Source organism: Heterodontus francisci, chromosome 1 (assembly GCF_036365525.1).
Source record: "Heterodontus francisci isolate sHetFra1 chromosome 1, sHetFra1.hap1, whole genome shotgun sequence".
NCBI lineage: Eukaryota > Metazoa > Chordata > Chondrichthyes > Heterodontiformes > Heterodontidae > Heterodontus > Heterodontus francisci.
The window spans coordinates 15862075-15877532 of record NC_090371.1 but is presented as its reverse complement, the minus strand read 5'-3'; the positions used below and the strand labels follow the sequence as shown (position 1 = coordinate 15877532).

At 43.8% G+C, this 15458-nt stretch overlaps 1 protein-coding gene across 1 annotated transcript in view; it reads right to left on the bottom strand.

Moving 5' to 3' along the window:
- sema4f (sema domain, immunoglobulin domain (Ig), transmembrane domain (TM) and short cytoplasmic domain, (semaphorin) 4F) overlaps positions 1-15458 on the bottom strand; it is a 314213-nt gene that overhangs the window by 191281 nt on the left and 107474 nt on the right. The window contains exon 4 of the mRNA XM_068028690.1: positions 3022-3120. Coding sequence (XP_067884791.1) covers positions 3022-3120 — 99 coding nt within the window. The remainder of the gene's footprint in view (positions 1-3021; positions 3121-15458) is intronic.

Below are 15458 nucleotides of genomic sequence, written 5' to 3'. Positions count from 1 at the left end.
GAATTCTTAAAATGCATACAGGAGAGATGTTTGAGCCAGTACATCGAAAGTTCTAGAAGAGAAGGGGCAGTACTGGACCTAATCCTAAGGAATGAAGCTGGACAAGTGGTTGAAGTGTTAGTGGGGGAGCATTTCGGGGATAGTGACCTAAACTCTAAGATTTAAGGTAGTCATGGAAAAGGACAAAGACAGGCCGGAAATAAAGGGACTGAATTGGGGGAAGGCGGATTTCAATATGATAAAACAGGATCTGGCCAGAGTGGACTGGGAGCAGCTACTTGTCGGAAAGTCTACATTAGACCAGTGGGAGTCATTAAAACAGGAAATAGTGAGGGTTCAGAGCCAACATGTACCCGTTAAGATGAAGGGTAGGACCAACAAGTCCAAGGAACCCTGGATGTCAAGGGATATAGAGGATTGGATCAGCAAAAAAAAAAAAAGAGGCTTATGGCAGATTCGGAGCGCTGAAAACAGCGGAGGCCTGAGAGGAGTATAGAAAGTGTAGGGGGGTACTAAAAAAAGTAATTAGGAGAGCGAAGAGGGGACATGAAAAAACAGTGGCGGGCAAGATAAAGGAAAATCCTGAGGTGTTTTATAAGTATATTAAGGGCAAGAGGATAACCAAGGAAAAAGTGGGGCCCATTAGGGACCAAAGTAGTAATGTGTGTGTGGAGTCAGAGGACATAGGTGAGGTTTTTAATGATTACTTTGCATCTGTGTTCACTATGGAGAAGGATGATGTTGGTGTAGAGATCAGGGAGAAGGATTGTGATATACTTGAACATATTAACATTGAAAGGGAGGAAGTATTAGCTATTTTAGCAGGCTTAAAAGTAGATAAATCCCCAGGCGCAGTTAAGATGGATCCCAGGCTGTTATGTGAGGCAAAGGAGGAGATAGCAGGGGCTCTGACACAGGAAAGGTACCAGAGGACTGGAGGACAGCGAATGTGGTACCATTATTCAAGAAGGGTAGCAGGGATAAACCTGGTAATTACAGGCCGGTGAGTCTAACATCAGTGGTTGGGAAAATATTGGAAAAAATTCTGAGGGACAGGATTAATCTCCACTTGGAGAGGCAGGGATTAATCAGGGATAGTCAGCATGGCTTTGTCAGGGGGAGATTGTATCTAACTAACTTGATGTGTAGATGAGGGTAAAGCAGTTGATGTAGTCTACATAGACTTAAGAAGGCTTTTGATAAGGTCCCGCATGGGAGATTGGTTAAGGTGGTAAGAGCCCATGGGATCCAGGGCAATTTGGCAAAGTGGATCCAAAATTGGCTTAGTGGCAGGAGGCAGAGTGATGGTCAAGGGTTGTTTTTGCGAGTGGAAGCCTGTGACCAGTGCTGTCTGTAGTGTACATTAATGATTTAGACGTGAATATAGGAGTTATGATAAGTAAGTTCGCAGATGACACGAAAATTGGTGGTGTCGTAAATAGTGAGGAGGAAAGCCTTAGATTACAGGACGATATAGATGGGCTGGTAAGATGGGCGGAGCAGTGGCAAATGGAATTTAATCCTGAGAAGTGAGAGGTGACGCATTTTGGGAGGACTAACAAGGCAAGGGAATATACAATGGATGGGAGGACCCTCGGAAGTACAGATGGTCAGAGGGATCTTGGTGTACATGTCCATAGATCATTGACGGCAGCAGCACAGGTAGATAAGATGGTTTGGAAGGCATACGGGATACTTGCCTTTACAGCTGAGACATAGAATATAAGAGCAAGGAGGTTATGATGGAGCTGTATAAAATGCTAGTTAGGCTACAGCTGGAGTACTGTGTACAGTTCTAGGCACCACACTATAGGAAGGATGTGATTACACTGGACAGGGTGCAGAGGAGATTCACCAGGATGTTGCCTGGGCTGGAGCATTCCAGCTATGAAGAGAGACTGAAAAGGCTAGGGTTGTTTTCCTTAGAGCAGAGAAGGATGAGGGGGGACGTGATTGAGGTATACAAAATTATGAGGGACACTGATAGGTTAGATAGGAAGAAATTTTTTCCCTTAGCGGAGGGGTTAATAACCAGGGGCCATAGATTTAAGGTAAGTGGCAGGAGGTTTTGGAGGGAATTTGAGGAAAAACATTTTCACCCAGAGGGTGGTTGGATCTGGAATGCACTGCCTGAAGAAGTGGAAGAGGCAGGAACCCTCACAACATTTAAGTAGTATTCAGATAAGCACTTGAAAAGCCACAGCATACAAGGCTACGGGCCAAGTGCTGGAAAATGGATTAGAATAGTTAGGTGCTTGATGGCCGGCACGGACACGATGGGCCGAAGGGCCCATTTCTGTGCTGTATAACTCTATGACCTCACTTTTAAAATGCACACATGAATGCAACACACACACATTATAGCAATGAGCTTAAGAGCAAGCAGCTATGATAACAAACCATTAAAGGCCTGGCCCTTTCACTGCTTCACCCATTACTCCCTCTTTAGCAACAGCTGTAGGCTCTCTGTTCCAAACTCAAAATTGTCACTCTCATTTACTAGTTTCCTCTACAGTCTCGTTCAAGGCTACTGTTGCAACCTCTTGCAACTCATATGCTTCTTTCGTTCAAACCCTGGCCTCTATCCATTGAAATGGAGGCGGGACGGGGGGTGTGGTGGCGGTCAAGGTGGAGAGATTTCAATACTCGCTTTGTGCCATCTGTTGAAAGCTCCATTAATAATTTTAATTGGGAGTAAACAGTCTCTTGGTTAACCTGGTTAACTTCAACTCCTACTTTTGGATTCCTATCCCATTAATCCTAAAGTGGGTTTTCTGTTGGTTCCCAGTTCTACCACTGCCAGTATAAACTGGAGATAGGTTGCTGACAAAGTTCTCCATTCTGCCCACCACATCCATCCTTGTAGTGGCATTCTGACTGCCTGTTACACCATTCTAAAACAATATCATACCTCTTTAAGCACTTTCATACCGGTAGAAAGGAGCTACATGCGCTACAGTTGCCCTCTAGTTCCACCAGCAATGTTGACATCACGTCATCTAGAATTAAAAACACACTTACGATATATGCACAGTGAGGATCAAAAGCGTATGTCCCGCAGGCAAAGAGGTGCGTCTCATTCCAGACTTTCAAAATTCGAATGTAGTTGTAGCATTTAGTCTATAATAATCAAAACCAAAAAATGGACGTCAACCAACTGGAAATCAAATCACTGAACAAGAAATCATTTTTAAAATAATTTACTTCACTGGACTGTCTGTCACACCCACAGATCTGAAAAGCACTGTAATGGGCACAATTGATTTGTGTCCTGTTGGGCTTTTATTCCCTTTCAAAACGGATTAAGAACTTTTGAATCAATAGCACCGATATACTTGCACTGATGCTTGATTAATGTTTACAAACCATAAGCAATATTTTTGGTGTTTGCAGTTAATGGTTCCAAATATCCAAAGACAAATAAAGTGGAAACAAAAAATAATTTAAATGAGAAAGAGTTAGACTCTCGTTGTTTGAATTTGTTCAGCCTGATCCCACATCACTCAGGCAACAAATGCCGGCCTTACCAGCGACGCTTACATCCCATGAAAAACTATAAACAAAAATTGAGCACATACATACAAATATAAAAAAAAGTGATGAAAATTCATCGTTAGATGGTGTAGGCTCGTGCATTACCCTCCCCAAGTACCAAAAATGCTAACTCAGAGGCAAAGAAAAGTGGACAATTCCAGGACAAACTTTGGGAATTTCTTTCCCAACTTTTTAAACAAGCTCCAGAATACCATTGGTATTTGTGAGATTTACACAACACATCCAATTCCAATATGTCCCATGTTCTTAGCAATATAAAACTACACCTGACCATAAAAGAATATTTCCGACCATGTGAATTTTACAGCTTCATGTCACATTAATATTTACTTACAACAGCACTTGCAACATCCCAACTGTCTAGCCCTCCATTTAATCACACCATCAACTCCACCTTTAAGGCCCAAGTACTCATTAAAACCATTACACTCACTTTGGCTGTTCCCCCTGGGATGACCCTCATCTCCACACCCTTAAGTCGAAAGGATGTAGACTTGAACAGATATAGTAAATAACTTCAGCCATTCCCCGGCAGATCTGGCTAGACTACATAAAGAACGATTGGCTCTTGCTCTCATCTGCCAAAACTGCTCACTATTCCAGGATTATCCTGGAATGTAAAAATAACCCCCAGTTTCTTTTCTCTACTACAAACCATCTTCTTAAACATCTCTCCCCTGTCTCCTCCACCCTCACCTACAATAAGTGTGAGGAGCTCATGGACTTCTTTGTCACTAAAGGGGCAGGAGCATAGCAGTAATGTTAGTGGACTAGTAATCCAGTGGCCCAGACTAATGCTCTGGAGACATGAGTTCAAATCCCACCACAGCAGCTGGGGAAATTTAACTTAAATTAATTAATATATCTGAAATAAAATGCTAGTCTCAATGATCATGAACTACTGGATTGTTGTAAAAACTCATCTGGTTCACAAATGTCCTTTGGAGAGAAAATCTGCCATCAGCAATGTGGTTCCTCTAAAATGGCCTAACAAACCACTCAGTTCAAGAGGAATTCAGGAAGGACAATAAGTAGTCACATCCCATGAACGAATATAAAAAAAGTGAGACCATCCGATCAGCTGCCTCTGCTGCTTCCCATCCTTTCCCAATGCCTACTGGGCTAAGTTTGCCCCTGTCCCGAGATAAGCTGCCAACCATAAATCCTTAGCTTATTTGCTACTGAAACCCTCATCCATGCCTTTGTTACCTCTAGACATGACTATTCCATCATACTTCTGGTTGGCCTCCCACGTCCTACCCTCCTTAAACTTGAGGTTATCCAAAATTCTGCTGCCTGTGTCCTGTTCACCTATCACCCGATGCTTGCTGACCTACAGTGGCTCCTGGTTAAGCAACCCCTCAATCTAACTTGTTGTCAAATCCTCCATGAGCACGCCCCTCCCTATCCCTGTAATCTCCTCCAGATCTACAACTCTCCAGATATCTGCGGTCCTAAAATCTGGCCTCTTAAGCATCCATGATTTAATTGCTCTACCACTGGCAACTGTGCCTGCTTCTGTCAAAGCTCTGGAATTCCTTTCCTAAATCTCTCCACTTCTCTTTCCTCCTTCAAGATGTTTCTTAAAACCTGCCATTTTAACACAAATTTTGATCATCTGCCCGAATATAACTGTATATGCCTCGATGTCTAACTTTGCTGGATGATGCTTCTGTGAAGCGCCTTGGAATGTTTAACTACACTAAAGGTGTCAAATAATTACACGTTGTTGTAATTAATATAGAAATGTTTCCAGTAATACAGTTCCTCTATGACTTTCGTTTTTCCATCCTAAGGAATTCACCCCATTCATAAGGATACTCGATGATCACTGACTGAATAACCCACTGCAACTCCCATATTCTTCAATAGACCTGTTGACCAAATATTCATTCAGCCCTCCTGGAATTTATAACATCCTCCACTTGAACTGCCTCTCTGGCTAAGCTAGTCCACGTACTCACCAGCCTTGCATAAAGAAATTATTATTAATTGTGTATTCCGATTTCCTTGTACAATCTATGCTTTATAACTAAGTGCAGATTGTACATAGGAAGTACCATGCATGATGGGCCAGAAACCCTTCTATTTTGAAGCTTTCACAAGTTCTTAACTGGACAATAAAAGCAAAATACTGCGGATGCTGGAAATCTGAAACAAAAACAAGAAATGCTGGATTCACTCAGCAGGTCTGGCAGCATCTGTGGAAAGAGAAGCAGAGTTAACGTTTCTGGTCAGTGACCCTTCTTCGGAACTGACAAATATTAGAAAAGTCACAGATTATAAACAAGTGAGGTGGGGGTTGGGCAAGAGATAACAAAGGAGAAGGTGCAGATTGGACCAGGCCACATAGCTGACCAAAAGGTCACGGAGCAAAGGCAAACAATATGTTAATGGTGTGTTGAAAGACAAAGCATGAGTACAGATTAGGTGTGAATATACTGAATATTGAACATCAGCAAGTGCAAACCTGAAGAAAAACAACCTGAAAAAAACAGTGGGTAAGCAAACTGAACAAACTAAGATGAAATGAAATAAATGCAAAAAAAAAAAAATTGTAAAAAATGTAAAAAGGAATGCAAAAAAAAGGAAGAAAAATAACTAAAAATGACTAAAAATGAAAGTAAAGTGGGGGGCTGTCATGCCCTGAAATTCAATAATTTCAGAGCATGACAGCCCCCCACTTTATTTTCATTTTTAGTTATTTTTTCTTCCTTTTTTTTGCACTCCTTTTTACATTTTTTACAATTTTTTTTTTTTGCTTTTATTTCATTTCATCTTAGTTTGTTCAGTTTGCTTACCCACTGTTTTTTTCAGGTTGTTTTTCTTCAGGTTTGCACTTGCTGATGTTCAATATTCAGTATATTCACACCTAATCTGTACTAATGCTTTGTCTTTCAACACACCATTAACATATTGTTTGCCTTTGCTCCGTGACCTTTTGGTCAGCTATGTGGCCTGGTCCAATCTGCACCTTCTCCTTTGTTATCTCTTGCCCAACCCCCACCTCACTTGTTTATAATCTGTGACTTTTCTAATATTTGTCAGTTCCGAAGAAGGGTCACTGACCCGAAACGTTAACTCTGCTTCTCTTTCCACAGATGCTGCCAGACCTGCTGAGTGAATCCAGCATTTCTTGTTCTTAACTGGACACATGTCCAGAGGCAACATCAGGGGCAGAATCTTAACGGAACAGCAGCAGGAGGTGGGGGACAGTAGCAGGTCAGAAACCCGCATGTTCTGTCGGTGGGCTTTGCCGTGGTTCTTTAACTCAGCCACCACACTAGCAGCAAAAATATAAAATGCTGGCAGCATCTGCAGAGAAAGAAATAGAGATAATGTTCAAGTCAATGACCTTTCATCATCTCATTTCGGTTCCTCAAGTCATCAACCTGAAACGTTAACTGCATTTCTATTCCTGAGGATTCAACAATCATGGGAATGGAAAGAAGGCCTGGGAAGGCTACCCCTGGGTCTCAGACTCTTACCTGGAGATCTGCGGAATCTGAAATGAGGTGATGTTTGCCAAGGACAAGAGGAAGTGGACAGCCTCTCAAACCAAGCAGGTGTGGATGGAATTGGCCAAGGAATTGAGTAGCAGGAGCGTAATCCCTCGAACCAGGAAACAATGCCTTAACAGGTTCAAGTACCTCTCGAGGGCAGGAAAGAGGAGTGGCATAACACTTACAGATGACAAGCCAATCTTGACTTTTCCAGCAGTACTCTTCAGACCAACACACCTTGCTGCTCCACTTATTCCTCTCTCTCCAGACACCTCCTTGCATCCCCATCTGAAAAGTCAACACTCACACTGTGCCACCTAACACTTGTGCCTCAGTCATGCTCCACAAATGGCTTTCCCTTCTCTCCATGCAACCCATTTCACACATTCACAACTCTCTGCTTTCTCTCCTTTCAGAAAAGCAGAACTCCAGGTTGAGACAGAGAATCAGGAAGGAGGGGCCCCTCCAGTGACAGCTGTCTGACAACCACTGGCATTGCGTGCCCACATGATCCACTAAGAAGGAGGTCTTATTCCAGGAGGCTGCAGATGTCAGCAACAACTTGCCGTGAAAGCTTAAGCCTCTTGAAGCAGTGGTGCACATACACGTCGAGAGCTGATCCTCTGCCTGTAGGTCTTGCCGCCTTGGAGCTGTGACCATTTCCTCTGTCACGTGGAGCGTCATATGACCAAGAAGGCAGCATCGGGTTCTGCTGCTGATGTTGCTTCTATTGCTCCTAGTGCTGTTTGTGTCGGTGTTGCTGCTCCTCTTGTTTCTGATCAGAGGTCCAAGGTAGAGCTGCAGAAGCTGCTCCCACATCACAATGAAGGCTGACAGATCAAGCTGACAGAAGTGAACTAATTTTTGAGGAGTTGGAAATCATCTGTCAAGCAGTAACAGCACAGTCTCAGAAGAGATCCCTCTCCACCCAGGCATGGCTGCAGCTAATCAGTTTCACTGCTTGAAGTCTTCCCAGCCTGTCAGTTTCACTGAAGGGCTCCCCACTGTGCTCTCTCCTAGGTGACCCTGGCGAGTTCCACAGCTTGGGAAACATGTGCACTGACTGTTAAAGCCAGGATGTTGGGTTAAATCCTCAGTTAATTGCCTCTTTGAATATTTTAACCGCTTGCCCGCACTCCAGTCTGCCTCCCCTTGACAGTTAAAATTCTGTCTCAAGGCTCCACAGCACTCTTGGCAATCTCAGTCTAGAATCTGTCCCACCATCCACATGATGGAGAGAACCTGCAATCAGCTTCAAGCCTGGAGAGGCCGAAGCAAATGTTTCTATTACAATCTCTTTGGCTACTTATGGCTCAGGAGGAGCAGCAGTGCTGCTCCAGGAAATGCAAGGAAACCTTAAACCGTTTCTCCCCTGGGCTTTCCCAACCTTGGGAATCAGGCCCAACTGTCTCTGAGGATTTTTCCAAAAGTTAAAAATCAGGGCGAGGGTCACAACTGACCAACCAACAAAAGCAGACACACGCAGAGGTTAAAAAAAAAATTACAATTTGGTGGGTTTCTGTTCTTAGGAATTCGTTCTTATTGATCAAATCTCTCCGACTATTTATATTTCCTGCCTTTCATAGTTAACTTTAAGAAAAGGATTTTTGTTCCAAAAATGGAACTGTCATCTTGTCTTAATCTGTTTTAACATGTAACTCTGTAACAAGCAAAGCTCTAATTTAAATTTTCCTTTTCGCCTAAATAGAAAACATTCCAAATACGCATATTTTTCCTCTCCCCTTGCAGTGCTTTTCTTATGTGGTAAACACTGGCCTCTTTAGAGACTAATCAGGCTATTAAGGCAGACAGCAGGGAAAAATATCCTCATTGTTCTCCTCTTTTCCTGATGTCTACAAAGGAGTTCTTGTTAAGGAGCGCCAGCACACCCCCTCACTGATCTCATCAAAAGAATCAACCGGCAGAATGTTTTCTGATCAAATGAATTATATATTACAGTATAAATGGAACACAACATTGCACTGAGACTGACTCTTAAAAACTATTCTGATACTTTGAGGATTAAGCTCAAATCACTAGATTGTTCAATGATTTTTTTCATCTGCCCTAACTGCCAATTGATACCACTGTCCATCACCACATCCCAGTGCTGCAATTAGTTTTATTTCCGATAATGGTAGCAATATAGATATGTACAGGACTGGAAAAGACTATACATACATTATGCGGCTTCACAAGTTTCAGAAATACCACACTATAGCCTGCATCACTCATTTGCTTTTTCTGTCAAAAATAAAAAGTTCTCCCTTGAATTTGTTGGCATGTGCTGCCTCCATTACCTCCTTAGACAGTCTGTTTCACATATTCACCATCATCTGTGTGAGCCCTGAAGGGGCCAGATGCATTTCATAGGAAGTTCTACACAGTCAAATTTGGGACCAGCTCAGTGGACCACAATGTTTTTGAGCATATCCATATTTCTGTTGCTGCAAAACATGTCACCTTACTGATCTACATAGTAGTCTGTAAGAAGAATTTCACCTAAGCAGATGGACAATAACGTGTGGCACATTTCACAGGACTGATTTTCCTGAACTACACTCCTGGCCACTTCAGCCATTGGGAACGTATACAGGGACTTTGCAGTGGCAATACCCATGATTCTCTCTCCATTAAAATTAACAGTTGAAAGGTGCAGGCCTGCAATTTCCCAATTCGTATTCCCAGCAGCCGAAGGTCTACACTGAAATGTGCATTTGGAAAATCATCCTGTCTGATACACAAGGTGTAAGTTGAGGCCCTATCGCTCTCTCAGGTGAATGTAAAATATCGCATGACAATATTCAAAGGACAGTAGGGGAGTTCTTCCTGGTTTCCTGGCTAAATGTTTATCTCTCAACTTCTTCTTTCTTTTCTTTTGGGCTTCCTTATCTCGAGAGACAATGGAGGTGGTCAGTGGTTTGCGAAGCAGCGCCTGGAGTGGCTATAAAGGCCAATTCTAGAGTGACAGGCTCTTCCACAGGTGCTGCTGAGAAATTTGTTTGTCGGGGCTGTTGCACAGTTGGCTCTCCCCTTGCGCCTCTGTCTTTTTTCCTGCCAACCACTAAGTCTCTTCGACTCACCACATTTTAGCCCTGTCTTTATGGCTGCCCGCCAGCTCTGGCGAACGCTGGCAACTGACTCCCACGACTTGTGATCAATGTCTCAGGATTTCACGTCACGTTTGCAGAGGTCTTTAAAGCGGAGACATGGACGGCCGGTGGGTCTGATACCAGTGGCGAGCTCGCTGTACAATGTGTCTTTGGGGATCCTGCCATCTTCCATGCGGCTCACATGGCCAAGCCATCTCAAGCGCCGCTGACTCAGTAGTGTGTACAAGCTGGGGATGTTGGCCGCCTAGAGGGGGAGGGTGAACAGCCAGTTGTCGTTGTGCACATAGGCACCAATGATATAGGTAAAAAACGGGATGAGGTCCTACAAGCAGAATTTAGGGAGTTAGGAGCCAAGTTAAAAAGTAGGACCTCAGAGGTAGTAATCTCAGGATTGCTACCAATGCCACGTGATAGTCAGAGTAGAAATGAAAGAATAGTCAGGATGAATGCATGGCTTGAGAGATGGTGCAGGAGGAAGGGGTTCAGATTTTTGGGACATTGGGACCGGTTCTGGGGGAGGTGGGACTATTACAAATTGGACGGTCGACACCTGGGCCGGTCTGGAACCAATGTCCTTGGGGGTGCTTTTGCTAACGCTGTTGGGGAGGGTTTAAACTAATGTGGCAGGGGGATGGGAACCACATGAGGTCAGTGGAGAGTAAGGATGCAGTAACTAAAGCCAGTAAGGAACTAGATAATGAAGTCAGCGTGACTAACGGAAAGAGTAGGCAGGGAGCAGATGATGAAAGCAAAGGGACTGGTGGTCTGAGGTGTATTTATTTTAATGCAAGAAGTGTAATAGGTAAGGCAGATGAACTTAGGGCTTGGATTAGTACCTGGGAGTATGATGTTATTGCTATTACTGAGACTTGGTTAAGGGAAGGGCATGATTGGCAACTAAATATCCCAGGATACCGATGCTTCAGGCGGAATAGAGAGGGAGGAAAAAGGGGTGGAGGAGTTGCATTACTGGTCAAAGAGGATATCACAGCTGTGCTGAAGGAAGGCACTATGGAGGACTCGAGCTGTGAGGCAACATGGGCAGAACTCAGAAATAGGAAGGGTGCGGTAACAATGTTGGGGCTGTACTACAGGCCTCCCAACAGCGAGCGTGAGATAGAGGTACAAATATGTGAACAGATTATGGAAAGCTGTAGGAGCAACAGGGTGGTGGTGATAGGAGATTTTAATTTTCCCAACATTGACTGGGATTCACTTAGTGTTAGAGGTCTAGATGGAGCAGAATTTGTAAGGAGCATCCAGGAGGGTTTTCTAGAGCAGTATGTAAATAGTCCAACTCGGGAAGGGGCCATACTGGACCTGGTGTTGGGGAAATGAGCCCGGCCAGGTGGTTGACGTTTCAGTAGGGGACTACTTTGGGAATAGTGATCACAATTCCGTAAGTTTTAGAATACTCATGGACAAAGACGAGAGTGGTCCTAAAGGAAGAGTGCTAAATTGGGGGAAAGCCAACTATACAAAAATTTGGCAGGAGCTGGGGAATGTAGATTGGGAGCAGCTGTTTGACGGTAAATCCACATTTGATATGTGGGAGGCTTTTAAAGAGAGGTTGATTAGCGTGCAGGAGAGACATGTTCCTGTGAAAATGAGGGGTAGAAATGGCAAGATTAGGGAACCATGGATGACAGGTGAAATTGTGAGACTAGCTAAGAGGAAAAAGGAAGCATACATAAGGTCTAGGAGGCTGAAGAAAGATGAAGCTTTGAAAGAATATCGGGATTGTAGGTGCAATCTTAAATGAGGAATTAAGAGGGCTAAAAGGGGTCATGAAATATCTTTCGCAAACAGGGTGAAGGAAAATCCCAAAGCCTTTTATTCATATATAAGGAGCAAGAGGGTAACTAGAGAAAGGATTGGCCCACTCAAGGACAAAGGAGGAAAGTTATGCGTGGAGTCAGAGAAAATGGGTGAGATTCTAAACGAGTACTTTGCATCGGTATTCACCGAGGAGAGGGACATGACGGATGTTGAGGTTAGGGACAGATGTTTGATTACTCTAGGTCAAGTCGGCATAAGGAGGGAGGAAATGTTGGGTATTCTAAAAGGCATTAAGGTGGACAAGTCCCCAGGTCCGGATGGGATCTATCCCAGGTTACTGAGGGAAGCGAGAGAGGAAATAGCTGGGGCCTTAACAGATATCTTTGCAGCATCCTTAAACACGGGTGAGATCCCGGAGGACTGGAGAATTGCTAATGTTGTCTCCTTGTTTAAGAAGGGTAGCAGGGATAATCCAGGTAATTATAGACCGGTGAGCCTGACGTCAGTGGTAGGGAAGCTGCTGGAGAAGATACTGAGGGATAGGATCTATTCCCATTTGGAAGAAAATGGGCTTATCAGTGATAGGCAACATGGTTTTGTGCAGGGAAGGTCACGTCTTACCAACTTAATAGAATTATTTGAGGAAGTGACAAAGTTGATTGATGAGGGAAGGACTGTAGATGTCATATACATGGACTTCAGTAAGGCGTTTGATAAGGTTCCCCATGGTAGGCTGATGGAGAAAGTGAAGGCACATGGGGTCCAAGGTGTACTAGCTAGATGGATAAAGAACTGGTTGGGCAACAGGAGACAGAGAGTAGCAGTGGAAGGGAGTTTCTCAAAATGGAGACGTGTGACCAGTGGTGTTCCACAGGGATCCGTGCTGGGGCCACTGTTGCTTGTGATATACATAAATGATTTGGAGGAAAGTATAGGTGGTCTGATTAGCAAGTTTGCAGACGACACTAAGATTGGTGGAGTAGCAGATAGTGAAGGGGACAGTCAGAGAATACAGCAGAATATAGATAGACTGGAGAGTTGGGCAGAGAAATGGCAGATGGAGTTCAATCAGGGCAAATGCGAGGTGATGCATTTTGGAACATCCAATTCAAGAGTGAACTATACAGTAAATGGAAAAGTCCTGGGGAAAATTGATGTGCAGAGAGATTTGGGTGTTCAGGTCCATTGTTCCCTGAAGGCGGCAACGCAGGTCAATAGAGTGGTCAAGAAGGCATACGGCATGCTTTCCTTCATCGGACGCGGTATTGAGTACAAGAGTTGGCAGGTCATGTTACAGTTGTATAGGAATTTGGTTCGGCCACATTTGGAATACTGCGTGCAGTTCTGGTCGCCACATTACCAAAAGGATGTGGATGCTTTGGAGAGGGTGCAGAGGAGATTCACCAGGATGGTGCCTGGTATGGAGGGCGCTAGCTATGAAGAGAGGTTGAGTAGATTAGGATTATTTTCATTAGAAAGACGGAGGTTGAGGGGGGACCTGATTGAGGTGTACAAAATCATGAGAGGTATAGACATCGTGGATAGAAAGAAGCTTTTTCCCCCGGAGTGGGGGATTCAATTACAAGGGGACACGAGTTCAAAGTGAAAGGGGAAAAGTTTAGGGGGGATATGCGTGGAAAGTTCTTTACGCAGAGGGTGGTGGGTGCATGGAACGCATTGCCAGCGGAGGTGGTAGACGCGGGCACGATAGCGTCTTTTAAGATGTATCTAGACAGATACATGAATGGGCAGGAAGTAAAGATACAGACCCTTAGAAAATAGGCGACAGATTTAGATAGAGGATTTGGATCGGCGTAGGCTTGGAGGGCCGAAGGGCCTGTTCCTGTGCTGTAATTTTCTTTGTTCTTTCTTTGTTCTATGTTGGAGATACGGTCCTGCCACCTGATGCCAAATATTCTCCGGAGGCAGCGAAGATGGAATGAATTGAGACGTCGCTCTTGGCTGGCATACGTTGTCCAGGCCTCGCTGCCATAGAGCAAGGTACTGAGGACACAGGCCTGATACACTCGGACTTTTGTGTTCTGTGTCAGTGCGCCATTTTCCCACACTCTCTTGGCCAGTCTCAACTAACATCACTAAAAGAGATTATCTGGTTATCTTATTGCCATTTTTAGGACTGTGCTGTCTGCAAATTGACTGCTGTATTTCCTACATTTTACTTTCATTTTTAGTTATTTTTTCTTCCTTTTTTTTAACATTCCTTTTTACATTTTTTATTATCTTTTTTTGCATTTATTTCATTTCATCTTAGTTTGTTCAGTTTGCTTCCGCACTGTTTTTTTCAGGTTGTTTTTCTTCAGGTTTGCACTTGCTGCTGTTCAATATTCAGTGTATTCTCACCTAATCTGTACTAATGCTTTGTCTTTCAACACACCATTAACATATTGTTTGCCTTTGCTCCGTGACCTTTTGGTCAGCTATGTGGCCTGGTCCAATCTGCACCTTCTCCTTTGTTATCTCTTGCCCCACCCCCACCTCACTTGTTTATAATCTGTGACTTTTTTAATATTTGTCAGTTCCGAAGAAGGGTCACTGCTTCTCTTTCCACAGATGCTGCCAGACCTGCTGAGTGATTCCAGCATTTCTTGTTTTTGTTGCTGTATTTCCTACATTGACTACACTTCAAAATGTCATAATTGGCTGCAAAAGACTTTGGAACATCCTGAGGCTGCTATATAAATGCAAGCTCCTTTTTGTTTCTTTTAATTCATCATTTCTAATTGCTCCTATACTACTGGCACCAATGAAGGAACCTATAATCATCAACCACAGCTCAAAAAAAGCCCTCTTCAGACACAAGCCAAATTCAACGGACCGAATCTAGGATACGCCTTGGTGTTTGCTCACATTTCAAGTGGACATATTAAAGGAATTCCAAGCACCCAGCATTGAACTTTACTGAGAGTTGGGCAGAGAAATGGCAGATGGAGTTCAATCAGGGAAAATGCGAGGTGATGCATTTTTGGAAGATCCAATTCAAGAGTGAACTATACAGTAAATGGAAAAGTCCTGGGGAAAATTGATGTACAGAGAGATTTGGGTGTTCAGGTCCATTGTTCCCTGAAGGTGGCAACGCAAGTCAATAGAGTGGTCAAGAAGGCATACGGCATGCTTTCCTTCATCGGACGCGGTATTGAGTATAAGAGTTGGCAGGTCAAGTTACAGTTGTGTCGGACTTTGGTTCGGCCACATTTGGAATACTGCGTGCAGTTCTGGTCGCCACATTACCAAAAGGATGTGGATGCTTTGGAGAGGGTGCAGAGGAGGCTCACCAGGATGTTGCCTGGTATGGAGGGCGCTAGCTATGAAGAGAGGTTGAGTAGATTAGGATTATTTTCATTAGAAAGACGGAAGTTGAGGGGGGACCTGATTGAGGTGTACAAAATTATGAGAGGTATAGACAGGTTGGATAGCAAGAAGCTTTTTCCCCCAGAGTGGGGGATTCAATTACTAGGGGTCACGAGTTCAAAGTGAGAGGGGAAAAGTT